Raw genomic sequence first — 17,897 nt, 5'->3', positions numbered from 1 at the left:
GAAAGAAAACAAATCCAAATCATCTCCTAATGCCTTATGGATCTTTTTGTTGCTTCACGGGCCTTCCTTCTAGGCTGTAGAGCCATTTTTTTTTTTTGCCTTATCTAGGGTTGCCAGTGTTGGGCTGGGAAATACTTTTGAGATTTGGGGAGGTGGAGCCTGTGGAGGGTGGAGTCAGTGGCGGACTGGCCGGGTGGCAGCTTGCCTGATGGCAAGTGGGCCTTGTGGTGTATAATGCCATAGAATTTACCACTGATCTCTTTAGTCTGGAAATGAGCAATAATTCCAGGAGATCTCCAGGTTCTACCTGCAGGTTGGTATCCCTGCAGAATAGATCTAGCAAAGTGCTAAGGATTTCATTTTAGCCTGAGTGGTTTATCTCAAACCATCACAGCCCCTTTAAATCTCTCTCTGTGATGGGCCAGCCCAGTAGGCCACAAATTCTAGGCTGGGCCTAAGCTGGCTTGCTGAGTGAGAAGCAGGCATTTCATAGGCCTCCATGCTCCTGTCAAAAGCGGGGGAGGGGGGGCAGGAGAGAGGCCCTGTCACCACTTTGCCAAAGGAAGAAAGGAAGGAATTTATATTTGGCTCCCCCTCACTCCTGACTCCTAGCTAATACTCTAAACCCAGGCTTTCTCAACCAGGGTTACACAAAACCTTGGGGTTTCTTCGTGGCCCTGGAAAAGTTTGGTGAATGGGCAGAAGTTAATTAATTTTTAATATATTTTTAAAGGTTGCTATTTATGGTTGGATATGACCTCAAACTACACTTTGTCACAGGAAAGAGCAGGTCGGAGCCTATGCAGAGAGGGATATATGGTCGTGTGCCTGCCCCCTTACAATAGCCAATGATGGACCTGGAGGGGGTGGGAGGGGGAGGAGCCCTGGGTGGGCGTGCACTAAGCTATGCTTCCCAACCCATATTCTGCACAATCATATCACTTCTGGGGTTTCTCAAAATCTTGAGGATATATCAGGCGTTTCTCAATGGTGAATAAGTTGAGAAAGGCTGGTCTAATCACTATACCATTTTGACTCTCCTTTCCATTTTTGCCGATGAAGTTCTGGCTAGATGTCTTTTGACATCTAGCTTGTCTTTCCAAACCAGAGTTCTAAATCTCTCTCACCACCAATTATTGCCATGTTAAGAGATGCCCTTTCACTTCTATGGCAGATTAAAAGCTGGAGGTGGAAGACTGGACTCAGTAAGGCAAAGAGTCAACGTTGTCGGGTCCAGGTTGAGAAACTCCTGGAGATTAGGGGATGGAACCTGGGGATGACAGGAACCCCCATGAGGTGCAGTGCTGCAGAGTTCACCTTCCAAAGCAGCCAAATTTTCTCCTGGGGGAACTGATCTGTGTATTCCAGAGAGGAAGTGTAATTCCAGGGAATCCCCAGGGCCCACCAGGAGGCTGGCATCCCGAAGCACAGGGTACCGTTGTAGGTGCCAAAAAAGAATAAGAACCAAAACACACGTGGTGAGGTGCAGGTAGCATGCTTTATTTCAACTGAGCAATATTATCTCAAGGAGGTTCAGCCAAACAGCTACCGATACAATTTATTACTACTGCATAAAATAAGCTACTTCAATTTTTAAAGTTCAGGGCAAAAGAAATAGGATGTTACGACAACAGTTTGAATCTTTTTTGTTTCTCTAAACTGTGGCTCAAAGCTTAGTTGCCTGGAGTTGAGAGTTATCTACCGGTCTTCTACACACTACCACACAATCACTGCACCCGAGGAACCTCCAAGAGTTGGTACTGCTTCTGCACTCGAGTACCCGAAATAGCTTTGTCAAAACGAGGGGATGGCCAGGTGATGTTGTTTTCCTGGAAAGCTATTTAGGCAGTCAATATGCCAGAAACAATACACTCACAAGGGGCGGACAGAACGCTGGCCGTTGCGCTTTGTCCAAAGTCTTGTGAGTTTCCGTCATGAAAATAAATTAGGAGTTTCGACATGGATCAGACGCGACATAAAGCGTTAAAGTGTGGCTTACAGGAGGGTAGTTGCAAACCTCACCAATGCCTTATGTCTCTGAGTCCAAATGTATTCGTGCAGGTAAGGCACCTTGCACAGCATCATCTCTTAGGTGTCAGTAAAATAAGTCTTCAACAGGGAGCCTCTCTACCTGTTGAGGCAATCTTAGACATCAACGTTTCGTTGAGGCGCAAAAAATTAGTTCAATGTTGAGCAGGGTATTCGTCCCCCCTAGGAGACTTTCTCCTGCCAACGGTTCGTTCCCAAAAAAGTTACATTTTAAAAGGTCAGAAAATAAAGGGTACAAAACTCCATAACCGTCATCTTCGGCTATATACAGTATGTACATGTCAAATGAAACATTGTTTTCAAGTCGGGCAGTAATGATGACTATAAGTCATAAGGCATTTCCTTGGACTTTTTGTCTGGTTTGGGTAGGTACAAAAATAGCTTTTAAAATATCTATTTACAGAGCAGATTTTTCGGTCCATAATGAATCACTTGCCAAAAAGTCAAGTGGAAATAAATAGGGCAAGCCCTCTAAATCGATCGGACATTAATATTCACAATGGCAGAATCGGTGCCAAAGGCATTCCCCAAATTCAGTGTGTAAGGTCCCCCGTCGTTCTTTTGGACATCCATGATGATCAGAGTGGTTAAATCTTCACAGGTTTCAATATGAAATCGACCACCCTGGCTGGAAATGTCTTTTCCTCTGCAGGACCATGTAATATCAGGAACAGGCTCGCCGGAAAAGGCACAGGACACGGTGAGAACCTTTCCTTCCTCAATGGAGATATCATTTGGGAGGGCTTCAATTTTCGGCGGTATTCCTTTGCAAAACAGGAAAAGAAAGGTTTTCATAATCAATTATTAGCCAAAACATCATTTCACAAGTAGAAGTGGGGTTTTATACCAGCCCTTTTCAACCCTTTGACCATGGAGGAGCTCCTGAAATAATTTTTCAGGCTTTGAGTCATCCCAGAAGTCAGGTCAGCTGGCCTTGCCTCCAAGCCATTCCCCCCAGAAGTGACATGTCGCTGGAAGTGACATCACCACCCATGTTAACAGGTAGGCTGAAGGAGTATGGGGGGGGGGGAGGAGAGGAGCCAATTTAAGTTGAGTAGGTGTGTTGGTTTTTTCCCCTCCCAGGCACAGAAACCATAAGAGAATTCACACTTGGGAGGAGGCGAGAGGAGCAATGGAAGTGGCTGATTCCCTAGCTTGTGGCTGAGCCCATTAAGGCAGGAGGTGAAATGTCGTGGCCCCCCTCTGGAGACCCCGGTCACCTCTGGGGGTCCACGGGCCCCTGCTTGGGAACCCTTTTTTCTACCCAAACAACACCAGGATATTGTATGTGGTTTCTCTAGCTCTACATATAACGGTATTGCTCACCTCTCATACCAGATTTAAGCATTCTACTAGTTGAACTCTCCAGTTGGGTCAGACTAGATTTCCCCATTATACTGCTGGAGCTCATCTCTACAAAGGATTCTTTCATGGAGGACATGCTTTGGGCAGACATGCTGGCCATTTTCATTTCAGTCATGCTGCTACTGCTGCTACTGCTGAACGAAGCTTCTTGTCTAGAAGCAGACATTTGAAAAGACTGCGAAGAGAAGCTTTCCTGCATGCTCGCATCACCACTTGTCCTCAACACTACCTCCTTTGGAGGTTCTTCAATTAGAGCTGTGGAGCATAGCAAACACAGACGGTAAAAACCAATGAGATCACATGCATTGGCGGCCATGCGATCGATAATATCGACTTTGTCGAGAAAGAAAGAGGAGGCAGGTTTGTTATTTAAGGAAAACTTAATCCGCACGGACGTTTCTTTCCAACCGCAGACCACATTTTAAGTTTATTTTTCTTTTCTGTTAAAATATATGTAGTTAGCTAACAAATGACGTGAAATAAGTAGGTGTCTCTTTCGAAAAATGTCGGATCTCCCCCCTCCGCCTGCTTATTTTCCATAGTTAGTCTGCCTGAAGGTAGTGGTTAAAAGCTCCTGAAGTTTTCCTTAAAAACAAGTACATAAAAACATTAATAGCAAAACATAGAGTAACCCATTGATTCCTGGAATCCAGACATTCTTAGATTTTAATATGCAAATACAGATTACCGTGATAATGTATGTGAAGTGCTTTGAACACTGAAAGCTTTATACAAATGCTAAGAATTAAGAAAATTTAACTGCTCTGAGAAATTTAATGCAGCATTAAAACATTCCATACCTCTGGAATTAGTTGCTCTGATAGTTTATTAAACAGTGATCACCAGAACCAACGGGTTAATAACAAAATTACATGGTATAGTCAAAGCTTTCATGTAGCAAAGAGCTGACAAGAACAATGTTTACAATAAGCAATCAATAAATCTTTTATATCCCGCCCTTCTTCAACACTCAGGGCAGGTGACAACATAAATCAACAATAAGTAAAAATATAAAATCACATATAAATTCCATAAGTATTAAAACATTCTATTTCAGTAGCCCCAATTTGTTTAGGTTGGAGGGTCAAATCTTTAGAGTGAGGCCAATGCTTTTTTAAAGGACCATCATGACCTCAACCGTAGGCCTGGTGGAACAGCTCTATCTTGCAGGCCCTGCAGAATGAGTTAAGGTAGCGATCCCCAACCTGTGGGCTGCGGACCACATGTGGTCCTTCGACTAATTGGAGGTGGGCCCCGAAGGACGCCTTCTCCCCCCCCCCCGGCCCTTTACTTCATCCCCCCCCCAGCCCTTTACAACACACTTCATTGTTGTGGCATGTCTGTATCTTATTTTGAAGGGATGTTTAAACATTACCATAGCGATCAGAGAGCGCTAGGGCAGTGGTTGAGAGTAGAGGAGTAAACTACCCCCCCCACCGAGCCTCAGTAAAAGGCGTTGAGTGGTCCCCGGTGAGTGGTCCCCAGCGTTGAGTGGTCCCCATTAATAAAAAGGTTGGGGACCACTGCTCTAGCACACCTAATAGTGCAAAAGGACTAAGCTGCTCAAGTTCGCATTTCTGGACCAGTTTGAGTTTTGTATGTAAATATTGTATTTTGATGCTATACATTTTAACTAAAATTCGTATTAGATTTTGCAGTGAAAACTAACTGGCTAAAGAATCAGCTCATACAATTGGTTTTGCCACATTCTGTACACCCTGCTGAAGAGAAGGCTTATAGGAAGAAAACTTACGAAGGACGTTCAGGGACGCTGTTGCAGAACACTGCCCATGGTAGTTTTTCGCTTTGACTGTGTATTTCCCACTGTCGCTCACGGCAGTGTTTTGAATGGCAAGAGAATAGACATTCTTGGAACGATTGACTTGAATGTTGGATGAGAGCGCAATCTAAGGATTGGAAAAGACGCAGAATTCAGATCAAGGCTAACCAAAGTTCAAAGTGAGGTATAAAATTAACGTAAGTAATTACTTACTGGCTGGTTATCTTTAAACCACTCGATTTCAGGAGAAGGATCTCCAGAAACTTCACAGGTAAACAACACACGTTGTCCTTCATCAACGTTTTGGGACCGGGGTTGTAAAACAAAGGCTGGCGCATTCGAAAGGTCTTTGGAAAAATTCATATCAAAGTGACACTTGACGATGCCCTCCTCAGTCCTCGCTTCACAAGTAAGAATTCCTTCATCTTTGTGAGTTGCTTTTTTGATGGTCAGGGTGTGGTCGCTTCCAGACACACCATATCTGTAATCTTCAGAGTTGGCGAGCTCCATCCCATTCAGAAACCACTTCACCTGAGAAGCGCCAACAATATTGGCCTTCAGGGTTGCTTTCTGACCTTCCGACACTGTCATTTTACTAGTAGTCGATTTAACTTCTGTGTGGGATTTTTTCATATCCTCAGACACGAGGGATTTTTTCACTTCTTCTTGGACCACCGCCTTCTGTTGAGAGGTCACTGCGGCTTTCTTCTGGGTAGACACTTCAAGTGTTTCGGCCTCTTTCTGAACGGCTTTTTGAGTTTTGGCCATGCTTGACACTTGAGAACTGATGCTTTTAAAAGCTTGGCCAGCAAACTGGAAGCTGGTTTTGGAGCTGCCACCTTCCCCGATAATCTCACATGTATATTCACCTTGATCGGATTCCTTGAGATGATGAATTCTAAGTTCATACTTTCCGTCAGCGGCGTAATGAAACTTGAAGTGCTCATCTTCTTTGAGCTTCTTGCCATCTTTGTACCAGGCAACCTCCCGCACACTCAACACGGTGCTTTCTACTGAACAGAAGAATTTTACTTTGTCGCCAGAAGCTTCCGCCTTCAACTGCTGTTTTAGTTTCGGAGGCACAGCGATCGGCAGTTCGACCTTCTCTGCGGGAGTAGTTTTGGCTCCAGCTGTTGACTTGGCTTTGGCTGGGGCAGGAGATGGTTCAGGGGATTTTACCCTCTTGGGTGATTTGACTCTGTCTGGGGACTTCACGTGACGCTCGGGAGACTTGACCCTTGCAGATGTTGTGACTGCTTTTTCTGGAACCTTTCTCTTTTGAACCGTCAAAGTGAAGTGGGCTTCTTGTCTCCCTTCAGAGTTTTCCACGACCACCGTGTAGCTTCCCTCATCTGAGGTCTGGACAGATGAAATCTCAAAGGTAGATCTATATTGTGTACGTGTGACTTGGTGGCGTCCAGAAGAGACTATGGCTTGACCTGCCCGTATCCATGTCACTGTTGGCGTTGGTTCACCATCGATGTCACAAGAAAACCTTGCTGTTTCTCCTTCGGAAACAGTGATTGACCGTGGTTTTGTTAATATTGTCGCCGGCAGAGTAGTTTTAAATTTCCGGTGTACAGCTCTTTCTTCTAGCGATTTTCCCTCAGAAGCACTGACTTTCTTTTCAGCAGAGGCATAATGTTCATATGACGACAGTGTTTCTCGGGTTTCCGAAAGTTCTGACTTGACTTCTCTTACAGACGAACTGGCTTCTGTCGCAGAGGTTTTCTTAAAGGAAGCAAACGCATATGCCTCAGTCCTTGTCAAGTCAGGGACAATAGATCTGGGTACTTCCTCATCTCTGCGTTGGGAGGTGTAAGTAGTGTATACTCCTCCTGTAACATCTAGTGTAGCATAGTCCGAACATTCTCCCTTATAGTTTGTGCACACAACACGGTATGTGCCACTATCGTCAATATGACAGTCAAGGATCTCCAGGGTTAGCACACCACTAGTATTAGTAAAATGTATCTTATGGCTTTCCTGGAGTTCAACCCCATTATGGTACCATTTCACTTCAGCCGTTGGTTTGGACTGGACATTCAAAATGAATCTGGTGTTGGTTCCACACGGTACACGATGGGAGCGCATTCTCAGAGTGACCCGTGGGCCGTGATCCAGAGTGAAAGGTTCTTGCGTCAGAACTTCATGTTTCCTTTCCATGGTTTTTTGAGTTTTCAAAGCAGCTTTCATGGACTCGTATCTAGAAAATATATCGAATCTTGCTGACCTTTCAAATCTAGAGAGAGATCTCTCACTGGTTACTGGACTAGGTGAGCGTGGGCGAGTTCTCTCCGGCGTAGGAGATCTTCTCTCAGTTTCCTCCACAGGACGTGAGCGGGGTCTGATTAACTCAGACACTGGACGCATGAGTTCAATGTAAGTTGGAGAAAGAGATCGTCTTCTTCCTAGTAACCTCGAGGGAGGTGAAAACTCCCTAGGAACATGTCTCACCACTTCTATTTCTTCCTCCTCCTCTCTTGATGTGATCTCGGTTATTTCTCTCTCTCGTCTTCTTCTCAGCCGTCTCTTTTCCTCTTCTGACATATATTCGAGCTCACTCCTGTACTCAGCGATCCTCTGGGTCGTGGCAACTGGGCGCAGTAGCTGTTCATCCTCTTTCTCAGCCATTATTCTCTGCTTCTGCTTTGATGGCTTATAAAGAGCTCTATCGTGCCGTTGTCGGAGCTCGGCATAAGTCGCCCCAGTTTCTTCTTTAGAGGGTATATGGTAGGTGGCGTATCTCAGGTCTCTTTGTCTAGATTCTTCTGCAGTGAGTTGCGCCTCTGCTGCAGAGTAATGAAGAGAGGACAGTTCAAAACGCGGGGGGCTTCTACTTGGCGGTGAAGCAGAAAAGCCCAACTCCAGCTCTTCTTCCAGTCTCAGCCTTTCTTCTTCAGTCCTCTTCATGGCTAAATAGTCATCAACGGGGAGGAGTAATTCTTCATCGGACAGGTCCCCAAGCGATCGTCTTCTAGGTCTGTAGTAAAACTCATAATCCGGGGAAGGTGTGCGCCGGCGTGCCGGCCTCACCGTCTCCAGATCGTCTTGGGTCAGTTTGGGTATGCGCCACTTGGGTTTATACTGATCGGAGATGCGCGGCAGTGGCATGACGTAGAACTGCTCCCACCTGGAGAGGCGAATGCGCTTCTGTCGCTTCTGAACAATCCTGTCCAATTTCCCGGGCATTTCGTATTGGTCTCTTAACTTCTTGTACCACTTCATGTCAGACATGGGAACAAACTGCTTGATGTTCTGATCTTCTTCTAAAGCGTGCACGTGCCTGCGAGGTTCGGGGATTTCGTAAGGCATCCGGAGTCTCTTTTCTTCTTTCACTTTTTCTTCTCTCAGTTCAAATTCACCTTTCACGGTTTTTGTGCTTACTGCTGGCTTGTACATGATAGCGGCTTGCCTGAGAGCTTCCTGAGCGACTTGTGTCAAGGGAACAGCTTCTGTCCCAGCAAGGATTTCAGCCATTCTTACTGTCTTGTCAATTCGCTTTTGTACAAGTCTTTGCCGTTCTTCTTCAGACTTGTACTCGCGCTTAACGTATCTCAAGCGTTCTACCTTCAGGTAAGCCTGGCAGCTGGTGGATCCGGCACTGTTGGTCGCAGTGACTCGGTAATAACCACTGTCTTCTGGCAAAGTATCCCGGACGTGCAAAGCATAGTAATCTAACCCTTCATGGACAACTTCGATATTGGGACTAGCGGATAGAGGCTGCCCATCTTTTTCCCATTTCAATGTTGGCTTGGGTATCCCTGATACTCTTATCTCAAAGCAGACACTTTGGCCTTCTTGGCATTCTGCATTGGCCAGTAGTCTTTTGAACATAGGTCTCAAAGTGGTATCCTCTGCCGGTGCGTGCTGAACAACGTTTAACTTGGCTTTGCAGCTGTCCTCACCGTATTTGTTGCGTGCGAGCACAGTGTATTCAGCAGAGTCATCCTCAGTCACGTTGTGGATGAGAAGCTGATAAAGACCTTTATCTGTTTCAAAGGTATACTTCCTGTCATCGTCACCTGGCTTGATCTTCTGGCCTGATTTGAACCATGTCACACGAGGTTCTGGGTGGACTGTTATAGTTACTCCAAACCTGACGTTTTCACCAACGTAGGCAGTACGGTTGTAGAGAGGCAGAGTAAACTCTGGTGGCTTCTCCAAAAGTCTCATGGTATCTACTCGGCGCTTCACTCTCTTGACGGTTCTGCATCGGTAATAGTCAGAGACCTCTCTCACGCCCTTCACAAAAAGTTCTGCATAGGAACTGTCTTCACCATAATCATTGACTACTTTGCACCTGTAGGTGCCATCATCTGATTTCGCTATATCTTTGACGTACATTGTGGCCACACCTTCCTGGTAGCTGATTTCATATTTTTCACTGCTCTCCAACTGCCTTACTCCAAAGTACCAAGTCACTTCAGTAGCTGAATCATAGTTTTCAATCTTGCAGACGTATTTGACATGCCCGCCTTCTTCTTCCGCAGCATGCATTATCTGCCCAGAAATAGGCCCTATTTCAATGGAGGCCACTTTAACTTTAGCGACTGTGACACCTCTCTGAGATCTGATTGCACCTCCCCATGCAACACGGGCTACCGACACCACTGTATTCCATTCCTTCTTCACCAAGGTTTGGTAATAACGCCTGTGTCTCAATGTTTTGATTACTTTAGTGCTGGTTTTCTCTGTCCTCTGCTTTAGCCAAGTATGTTCAAGTGCTTCGGCCGCAGTCATGCGCGCTTTCCTTTCTTTTACCAGGAGGCGGTCCACAAAGTCCAAGGCCTCGATACTTATATCTTTGAACGCTTCTTCGTCAAAGTTGTATTCGGCATTGATGATGTTGTCTATTGTCTGTTGGTTTGTTTCCGCAATGAAAGGATTTAGGCCGCTTAGAAGCACATACACCAGAGTTCCAAGTGACCACATGTCAGTGGCGGTGTTGACCAAATCGTGTTGATGGACTTCAGGTCCATAATACTCCGGAGAAGTAAACTGGAGTCTAAAACTGTCACCAGGTTTCAGTTCCCTGGCCTGGCCGAATTCAATGATTTTAACGACAGAGCTTCTTCTTGTGAAGTAAATAATGTTCTCTGGCCTGAGATCAAAGAGCCCAATGCTACGACTGTGTAGGAAGTCAAGGGCTTCGCAGACTTGACGTACATAGCTTACAATTTCTCTTTCATTCAGTTCAAAGGCAGGCGTATTTAGCCTTTCAAAAATGTCGACTCCAGATATGAACTCGGAGATCATGACCAATTCTTCGAGGCTTTCAAACGATTCGTGAAGATATAGGATATTTCTGTGCCTAGCAATGTTAAGGATGGAAATTTCTTTCTTGACCAGGACTTGATCTGCACCTTTTACTTTGACAAACTTGGCCAGATAGGTTTTCTTAGAAACTGTCTCCACACACCGGTGGGCAATTCCAAACTGTCCACGCCCAAGCTCTTCAGCGATCATATATTTATCGTAAAGTTCCTTTGTAGAAGAGTGATGTGCTTTCGTAGTGGTGACCTCTCTGGCTTCATCAACCTCTTCATCATAGTTTACTGTTCTCGTCTTATCTTCCTTTGTTACAATAGGTTCTGTGGCTTCAGAAGGCTGGCTTTGTCCAAATTTATTTTCAGCTATAACACGGAACACGTAGCTTGTCTTACCAAACAGGTTTACCACGGTATATCGTGTATCGCGGGCCTGACCAACACGGATCCATCTCTCAGCTGTAGTAGCACGTTTCTCAACGGTATAGTGTGTGACTCTGCTTCCGCCATCGTTAGCCGGAGCATTCCAAGTTAAGTTGGCGGAGTCCCTTGAAACTTCACTAGCTTTCAACCCTCTTGGCGCGTCGGGTACGTCTGCCACGTCTAGTTCAACTGTTTTCTGATCGATGCCAAATCGGTTCTTAGCACAGACGATGTAGAAACCGGCATCTTTTCTGTCTACGCCGTTGGGGAACACGAGAGACGTGAACGACCTTGTTACAATCACTTGGTAATGTCCGTTGGTATCAATGAGATCTTGTCCCTTCTGCCATGTGATCACTGGATCCGGCTTGCCACTGAAGGGGATTTTGATGCTCACTACTTCTCCTCGGAGAGCGTGAACAGCCCCCATGCCTTCCAGATTTTTAGGCAAGTGGATCCTAGCAGGAACTGCAACAAAGACAAATTGAAAGGAGGCATAAAATTAGCGAAGAAATAAAAGTACTGGTTCAAACCACCTTTCTCAACCATTATACTGTTGAGAAATCCCTAAAACATTATCCAGAAACCCCAGAAGTAGCACAATTGTGCTGAACATGGTTGGGAAGCATAGCAGTATACATGCCCACCTTGGCTTCCCCCCCCCCGTCCAACCCCTCCAGGCCCATCAGTGGCCATTTTGGGAGGGAGGTGGATATGACCACGTATGACCACGTATGGTCATATCACCCGATAAATGTTTAACCAAATTTAAAAATATATTAAAAATAAATTAATTCCCACTCTTTTGGGAAACCCTTCCAGGGCTGTCAAGAAACCCCAGGATTTCATGACATCCTGGTTGAGAAAGCCCGGTTTAAAGAGAAGAAAGCTAGCTTTATTGATTTCATTTAAACTCTACTTTTCTCCTCAGTGAGGACCGAAACAGCTTATGTAATTCTCTGTTTTATTGTCACAACTTTGTGAGGTAGTGTGAGGTGCCAACGGTCACCCAGCAGGCTTCCATAGCAGAGTGAGGATTTGAACATGGGTCTCCCAGATCCTAGTCTGCCACTCCAGTCACTACACCAGTGGTCCCCAACCATTTTATCACTAGGGACCGGTCAACGCTTGACAATTTTACTGAGGCCCGGGTGGGGGGGTAGTCTTTTGCTGAGGGATGCCGCCGCCGCCTAAGTCCCTGCTCCACTTGCTTTCCCGCCGGTACCCTTGACTTCCCACCGCCCACTGGGGGGTGCTGCCAGCGGCAGCTGTGCAGTGCCATGCTGAGAGGGAGCCCCAGCCATGGCGGCCTCTGGAGAGCACCAAAGGTGAGCCAGCAGCAGAGTGGCAGGTCAGCCCCCGAGGCAGCAGCCGGGGAGGAGGACGAGGAGGAGCTGCGGCCCAGTACCCGCTGATCTACGAACCGGTCCCGGTCCCTGGACTGGGGGTTGGGGACCACTGCACTACACCACAGTGGCTCTCAGTCACTAACTCAGAAAGATTTAGGCAACTGCAGCCTACTACCCCTCTGCATATCACACCAAATTCAATCATGCCTGCTATTATCATCCATCTGCTATTGTTATTTCCCTGCTATAATTAATTGGCAACTGAAATCAGTTCACCCTCCCTGATATTCTAGCTGGCCCTGGAGAAGTGAGCAATGACTCATGAAAGCTCCTACCCTGCCAAGTTGCTACTGGACTCGTGCACTTTTCTACCGCTACAGACAGACTGAGACTGAGAGGGCAAGTGACCTTGGCATCATACTGGAAAGCCTGATGGAAATGTCAGCACAGTGAAAATGGCAAACTCTATGCTGGGGATTATTGGGAAAGGGATTATTGGGAAACAACCAGAAGGCTCTTGTATAAATCTATGGGGCATCCTTATTTGGAATATTGTGTGCAGTTCAGGTCACCTTTTCTCAAAAAGCCTGTTGCAGAGCTGGAAAAAGTCCAGAAGAGAGCAACCAAGACCCATTCCACACATGTTGGATAATGCACTTTAGCAGTGGATTATCCTGTTCTGCACAGGAAAATCCAGCTGCACAAGTGTATTGAAACTGCATTATCCATTGAAACTGCATTATCCAATGTAGAATGGGCCCAAGATGATTAAGGGATTGCAGCACCTTTCCCACGAGTAAAAGCTGAAGTCTGGAACTTTTCCTCCCTGTCCCAAATGGTTAGAACTCAGGGGTATCAAGTGAAGTGGTTGGGAAATAGAAGAGACAAAAGGAAATATTTCTTTATACAATGAGTGATTAATATTTGCTGCTACAGGCTTTAAAAGGGTTTTAGATAGTTTTGAGGTGCATAGGTCCATTGGGGGCTACTAGCCAGGACGACTTAAGGGGGAATGTTGACATTCAGAGGCAGTAATCCTCTGAATCCCAGAGCCAAGGGGCAACATCAGGGGAAGGCTTGGCCTCTATAACCCGTTGGTGGCACTCTAGGCCACTGTGTGGGGCAGGATGCTAGACTAGGTGGATTAGAAGAGGTGTTGTTTTTTATACCCTGCTTTTCACAGCCTGAAGGAGTCTCAAAGCGGCTTACAATTGCCTTCCATTCATCTCCCCACGACAGACACCCTGTGAGGTGGATGGGGCTGAGAGAGCTCTGCCAGAACTGCCTTGTGAGAACAGCATGATCAGGGCCATGATGAGCCCAGGGTCACCCAGCTGGCTGCATGTGGAGGAGTGGGGAATCAAACCCGGCTTGCCAGATTAGAAGCCACCACTCTTAAATACTACACTATGCTGACTCTCATGGGTCTGATCTATGAAATGAAAGTATGGTGTGACATGACATAGCCTTACTATCAAGCTGAGCCCCTATACTGTCCATTAATTTCCAGTGTTTGTTACCACCTTGTGGTATTTTGTGGCTATAAAGGAAAAGTCAAAGTTTTTTTTGCTTGATTAACCCAAATACTGAGTCTGAGCTATGAAAAAGGAACGGAAAGTAAGCAGCAAAGCCTACTCCTTACCTTCGACATCTAATGAGGCAGTTCCAGAGACAGAGCCTCCCTGATTGGTTGCTCTCACTTGGTACACCGTGGCATCATCGTCATTTACATTTGAAATGACCAATTGGTGATATCCACCCTTGAACTCTTGGATCTTGACCTTCTCACCGTCGGGCAGAATCTCTTTACCCTGCCTGAACCATTTCACAATAGGCTTAGGATGACCAGTGACTTTGCAAACAAATGTAGCATGGCCTCTAAATTTCACATTCAGGTTCCTGATTTCTTCCTTGAAGTGCGGTGCCTGAATTGGTACATCTGATTTGGGGGTGATGGGTTGTGAAACTTCACTCCATTCGCTCTCCCCACCTAGATTTTCGCATTTGACACGGAACTCATATTCAAGGTCTTCAATAAGACCCATTACTGAATATACGGTTTCACGGATTTCGTCTGTTGTGACAGCGATCCATTTGTTTTGCTTCTTTTCGCGCTTCTCGAGGTAGTAATTTCTGATCTTTGAGCCTCCGTCACTCGCGGGTGGCTTCCAAGAGACCACACAGGAATCCTTGGTCACAGCAGATACTACTGGCTGACTTGGTTTTCCGGGTTTTTCTGTATTGAAGGAAAAATTCAGAGCATGAAGTCAGTTTGCTTCCCTGAATTGAGGATCAATAGACTAAGAGGCATGGAGCACACTTACCAAATGGAGTCTTGATAACAACCACAGAAGGAACCTCCAGTGGTTCACTAATGCCATATGTATTCTGAGCAAAGACACGGAAATAATAGCCAGCGTTTTCGGTTAGGTTAACAATTCTACAGGTTGTGCCGGAAATGCTTGAAGATACCAGTTGCCACTCTGTGCCTTCCTTTGCTTCCCGTTTCTCCACAATATAATTTGTGATGGAAGCACCTCCATCATCTTCAGGCGGTTTCCAGCTGATTACTGCAGAGTTCTTTAGCAAAGCTTCCACAACAATTGGCCCTGCTGGTTTATCTGGCTTGTCTACGGAAACAAAAAAAAGCAAACAAACACAGTAGTTTACTTTTATAGCGCAGGAAACGTTTTAGAGGCGAGCGCTTCTAAAAGCAACGGGAAGCCAGTGATTTACCTTGTATTTCCACATTGAGGACAGTGTCAACCGTTCCAAATGTGTTACTGAGTTGCACTTTGTACTTCCCTGCATGGGTTTTATGCTGCACGTTTCGAATGACCAGATGGGTGTAATGCTCTGTGTTCTCAATAGTAATGTTCTCTCCACTCTTCAAGGGTTTCTTGCCATGGAACCAGGTGATTGCAGGCACTGGGCGACCAATGTAGACAACATGGAGGCGAAGAGAGGAACCCACACCTGCATAGTATTTCTCTTTTAGAGGGAAGCCAGGATGGAAATGGGGAGGAGCTTGCAAGAGAAGCTTGCCGCTTGTTTCAATCTCTCCAACCTCATTGATGGCTCTGCAGGTATAAACCCCTTCATCTTCCTGCTCTTCGGTGTAGACTGTCAATGTATGGGTGCGTCCGTCGGATGACATCTTGTACTTCCGGCTTTGTACCAGTTCTTTGCCAAAGCGATACCATTTGATGTCAGGAAGAGGTCTCCCAACAATCTGGCATGACAACTGACCTGGCTCACCCAGGTTGGTAGTGACGTCTTTCATTTCTTGCCTCACTCCTGGGGCTTCTCCAGCTGCATTGATAAAAGGAGAAAATGGTAATCCTGAAACTTTGCATTGTGCCCTTCAAGCCACAATATTGTGCCGCCAACTTATAATTTTCATTCTGCCCCTTTAAATAATGCCGTTTCATTAGCATCAGAGGATGAAAGAGCTTGTTTCCTTCATTTTGATCAGTTCAGATAAGTAGATGTAGGCAATGAAAAGGGCTAGAATGACATCTTGAAACTACCCAAACTGTAATACTGCAGTTCAGGACTCATTCTGCACAAGGGGGATAATGCACTTTCAATGTCCATTAGCAGCTGGATTTTCCTGTGCAGAACAGGAAAATCTACTTCTAAGGTGCATTGAAGGTTCATTAACCCTTGGGTGCAGAACGGGCCTAGGTTAGATTAGATAGTATCTATATCCTGTGGTTCTTTATTGTGGTACTATACTAACAATCCTAGCACAACATAAAACACATATAAAACATAACAATTATGACTGAACGTGTCAACGTACATGTTAATTTAGTCTTGATTGCCATAGCTGTTCTGCGGGGTCTGCTGATTCCGGTCTGGTTTTCTGCTAAAACTCTGAATTCATATTCTGTAGACTCCAGCAAGCCACCCATTGTAAACTGCCTGTCTTTGATCCGTTCTTTGTTGCACTTCTTCCATGTGCTTTCTCCGGACTGGCGATATTCAACCCAGTATCCAATAATCTCTTTACCGCCGTCGCATTCTGGACGATCCCATTCTAGAGTGATGCTGTCCTTAGAGACAGATGTGATCTCAATTTCTCCGGGCTGACTTGGTTTGTCTGTAAAATTTCAAACAAATATATAAGAAATGAAAACTTGTCCACGGCAAGACTTCTTCCTGTTGCCCTATAACCTGCAAGTGACTAGAGAGGTAGTTACCGAATGGATCCTTGCATACAACAGGCTCAGAAGCAAGACCTGGTTCGCTCTCACCAATATCATTCTGGGCTATTACTCGGAATTGGTATTCAGCATCTGGAACAAGCCCTGTGACGGTATACATTGTGGTTGTGATGTGAGTCTTGTTATGCCTGACCCACTTCTCGGTAGATGTTTCTCTGCGTTCAATGTAGTAGCCAGTGACACGAGAGCCACCGTCATCTCTAGGTCTGGACCAGCTTATGCTAACAGAACTCTTTGTGACATCAAGTATTTCCGGTGGGTAACTTGAGGGCTCTGGAGGATCTGGAGGGGGAGAAAAACATATTTTCACAGTCTTTTATGTGTTGTTCTGATAAGTACACACTGGTAATAACAGGCCGCAAGCTTTTGGTGGAACGAAACAATCAGTACTGAAATGTATACTCACTCAAAGGTGTCTTTGGTACAACTGGCTCTTCAGATTTCAAGGACTTGCTTATACCAAACTGGTTTTCAGCAGAAACACGGAAGTGATATTCCACGTTTTCTTTGAGACCTTTGACCACTAGCGATGTCCCTCTCACTCTGGAATCAACAGTGTACCAGGCGGTCTTGGGTACTTCACGCCTTTCAACAATATACCCTAGTACATCTGCGCCGCCGTCGTCCGTTGGAGGTTTCCAGCTGACTCTAACAGAGCGGGCTTGGATGTCATCATACTCAAGCGGCCCTTCCGGTGGGTTTGGAATGCCGATCACTCTGACTTTGATGTACACTGCCTTCTTACCACATTTGTTTTCAAGTGTCAGATCAAAGGTACCCGAGTCTTCTCTCTCAGCATCTTTGATCACCAGTTCAGTGTCTACTTCGGAAGTGGCAATCATAGCCCTCTTGGTGACATCGTGTCCTTCTTTAGTCCACTTACATATTGGAATGGGTTTGCCTTTAATGGGCACTGTCAACTTAATGACTCCGCCTTGTCTTACAAACACACCTTCCAGGTATTTTTCATCGAGTTCATAATCAGGATACTCTGTGAATGGGGAGAACGTCAAGTTGTGAAATCCATATTATGCAGCTAATTTTACAAATAGATCACTACTCTCATTGGAAGCCTAAGTAGCAAATTCAATTATTCATTTATTCATATATCGCCCTCCCCGAAGGCTCAGGGCGGTTCACATAAAACAGAACAGAAACAATAAAGATAACTTAGATTAACAATAATGAAGTGAAACAACAAGCAATATGGAACAGTAGAAAAATGTGGGAAACATTAAATTAACTCATACTGATAGCCCAGTGGTTTGGGTCTTTGTCCTGATTGATTAAGGGGCCAGACCTAGTGTATTTTACCTGACCACCAAAATTCTCTATAATGTGCTAACAGAATTGCTCACTTATCCAAATATGCCCATTTTGGAACACCATTGGTTACTGGTATTATTCATCTTTCCTTCATAGTTAGTTCATG

The 17,897-nt window shown here is 45.4% G+C and overlaps 1 protein-coding gene across 5 annotated transcripts in view; it reads right to left on the bottom strand.

The window, feature by feature from the left end:
* Positions 1 to 1,479: 1,479 nt before the first annotated feature.
* The window catches only part of TTN (titin), a 356,587-nt gene continuing 340,169 nt past the window's right edge, over positions 1,480 to 17,897 (bottom strand). For all 5 annotated transcript variants that reach the window (XM_077319578.1, XM_077319579.1, XM_077319580.1 and 2 more), the window contains 10 exons: positions 16,872 to 17,456; positions 16,442 to 16,747; positions 16,042 to 16,341; positions 14,973 to 15,548; positions 14,561 to 14,866; positions 13,879 to 14,472; positions 5,408 to 11,355; positions 5,168 to 5,321; positions 3,376 to 3,669; positions 1,480 to 2,813 (listed from right to left, as the gene is read on the bottom strand). In XM_077319578.1, coding sequence (XP_077175693.1) covers positions 2,521 to 2,813; positions 3,376 to 3,669; positions 5,168 to 5,321; positions 5,408 to 11,355; positions 13,879 to 14,472; positions 14,561 to 14,866; positions 14,973 to 15,548; positions 16,042 to 16,341; positions 16,442 to 16,747; positions 16,872 to 17,456 — 9,356 coding nt within the window. In that variant the 3' untranslated portion in view covers positions 1,480 to 2,520. The remainder of the gene's footprint in view (positions 2,814 to 3,375; positions 3,670 to 5,167; positions 5,322 to 5,407; positions 11,356 to 13,878; positions 14,473 to 14,560; positions 14,867 to 14,972; positions 15,549 to 16,041; positions 16,342 to 16,441; positions 16,748 to 16,871; positions 17,457 to 17,897) is intronic.

Source organism: Paroedura picta, chromosome 2 (genome assembly GCF_049243985.1).
Source record: "Paroedura picta isolate Pp20150507F chromosome 2, Ppicta_v3.0, whole genome shotgun sequence".
Taxonomy (NCBI): Eukaryota; Metazoa; Chordata; class Lepidosauria; order Squamata; family Gekkonidae; genus Paroedura; species Paroedura picta.
This window is presented reverse-complemented; position numbering and strand designations above follow the sequence as displayed.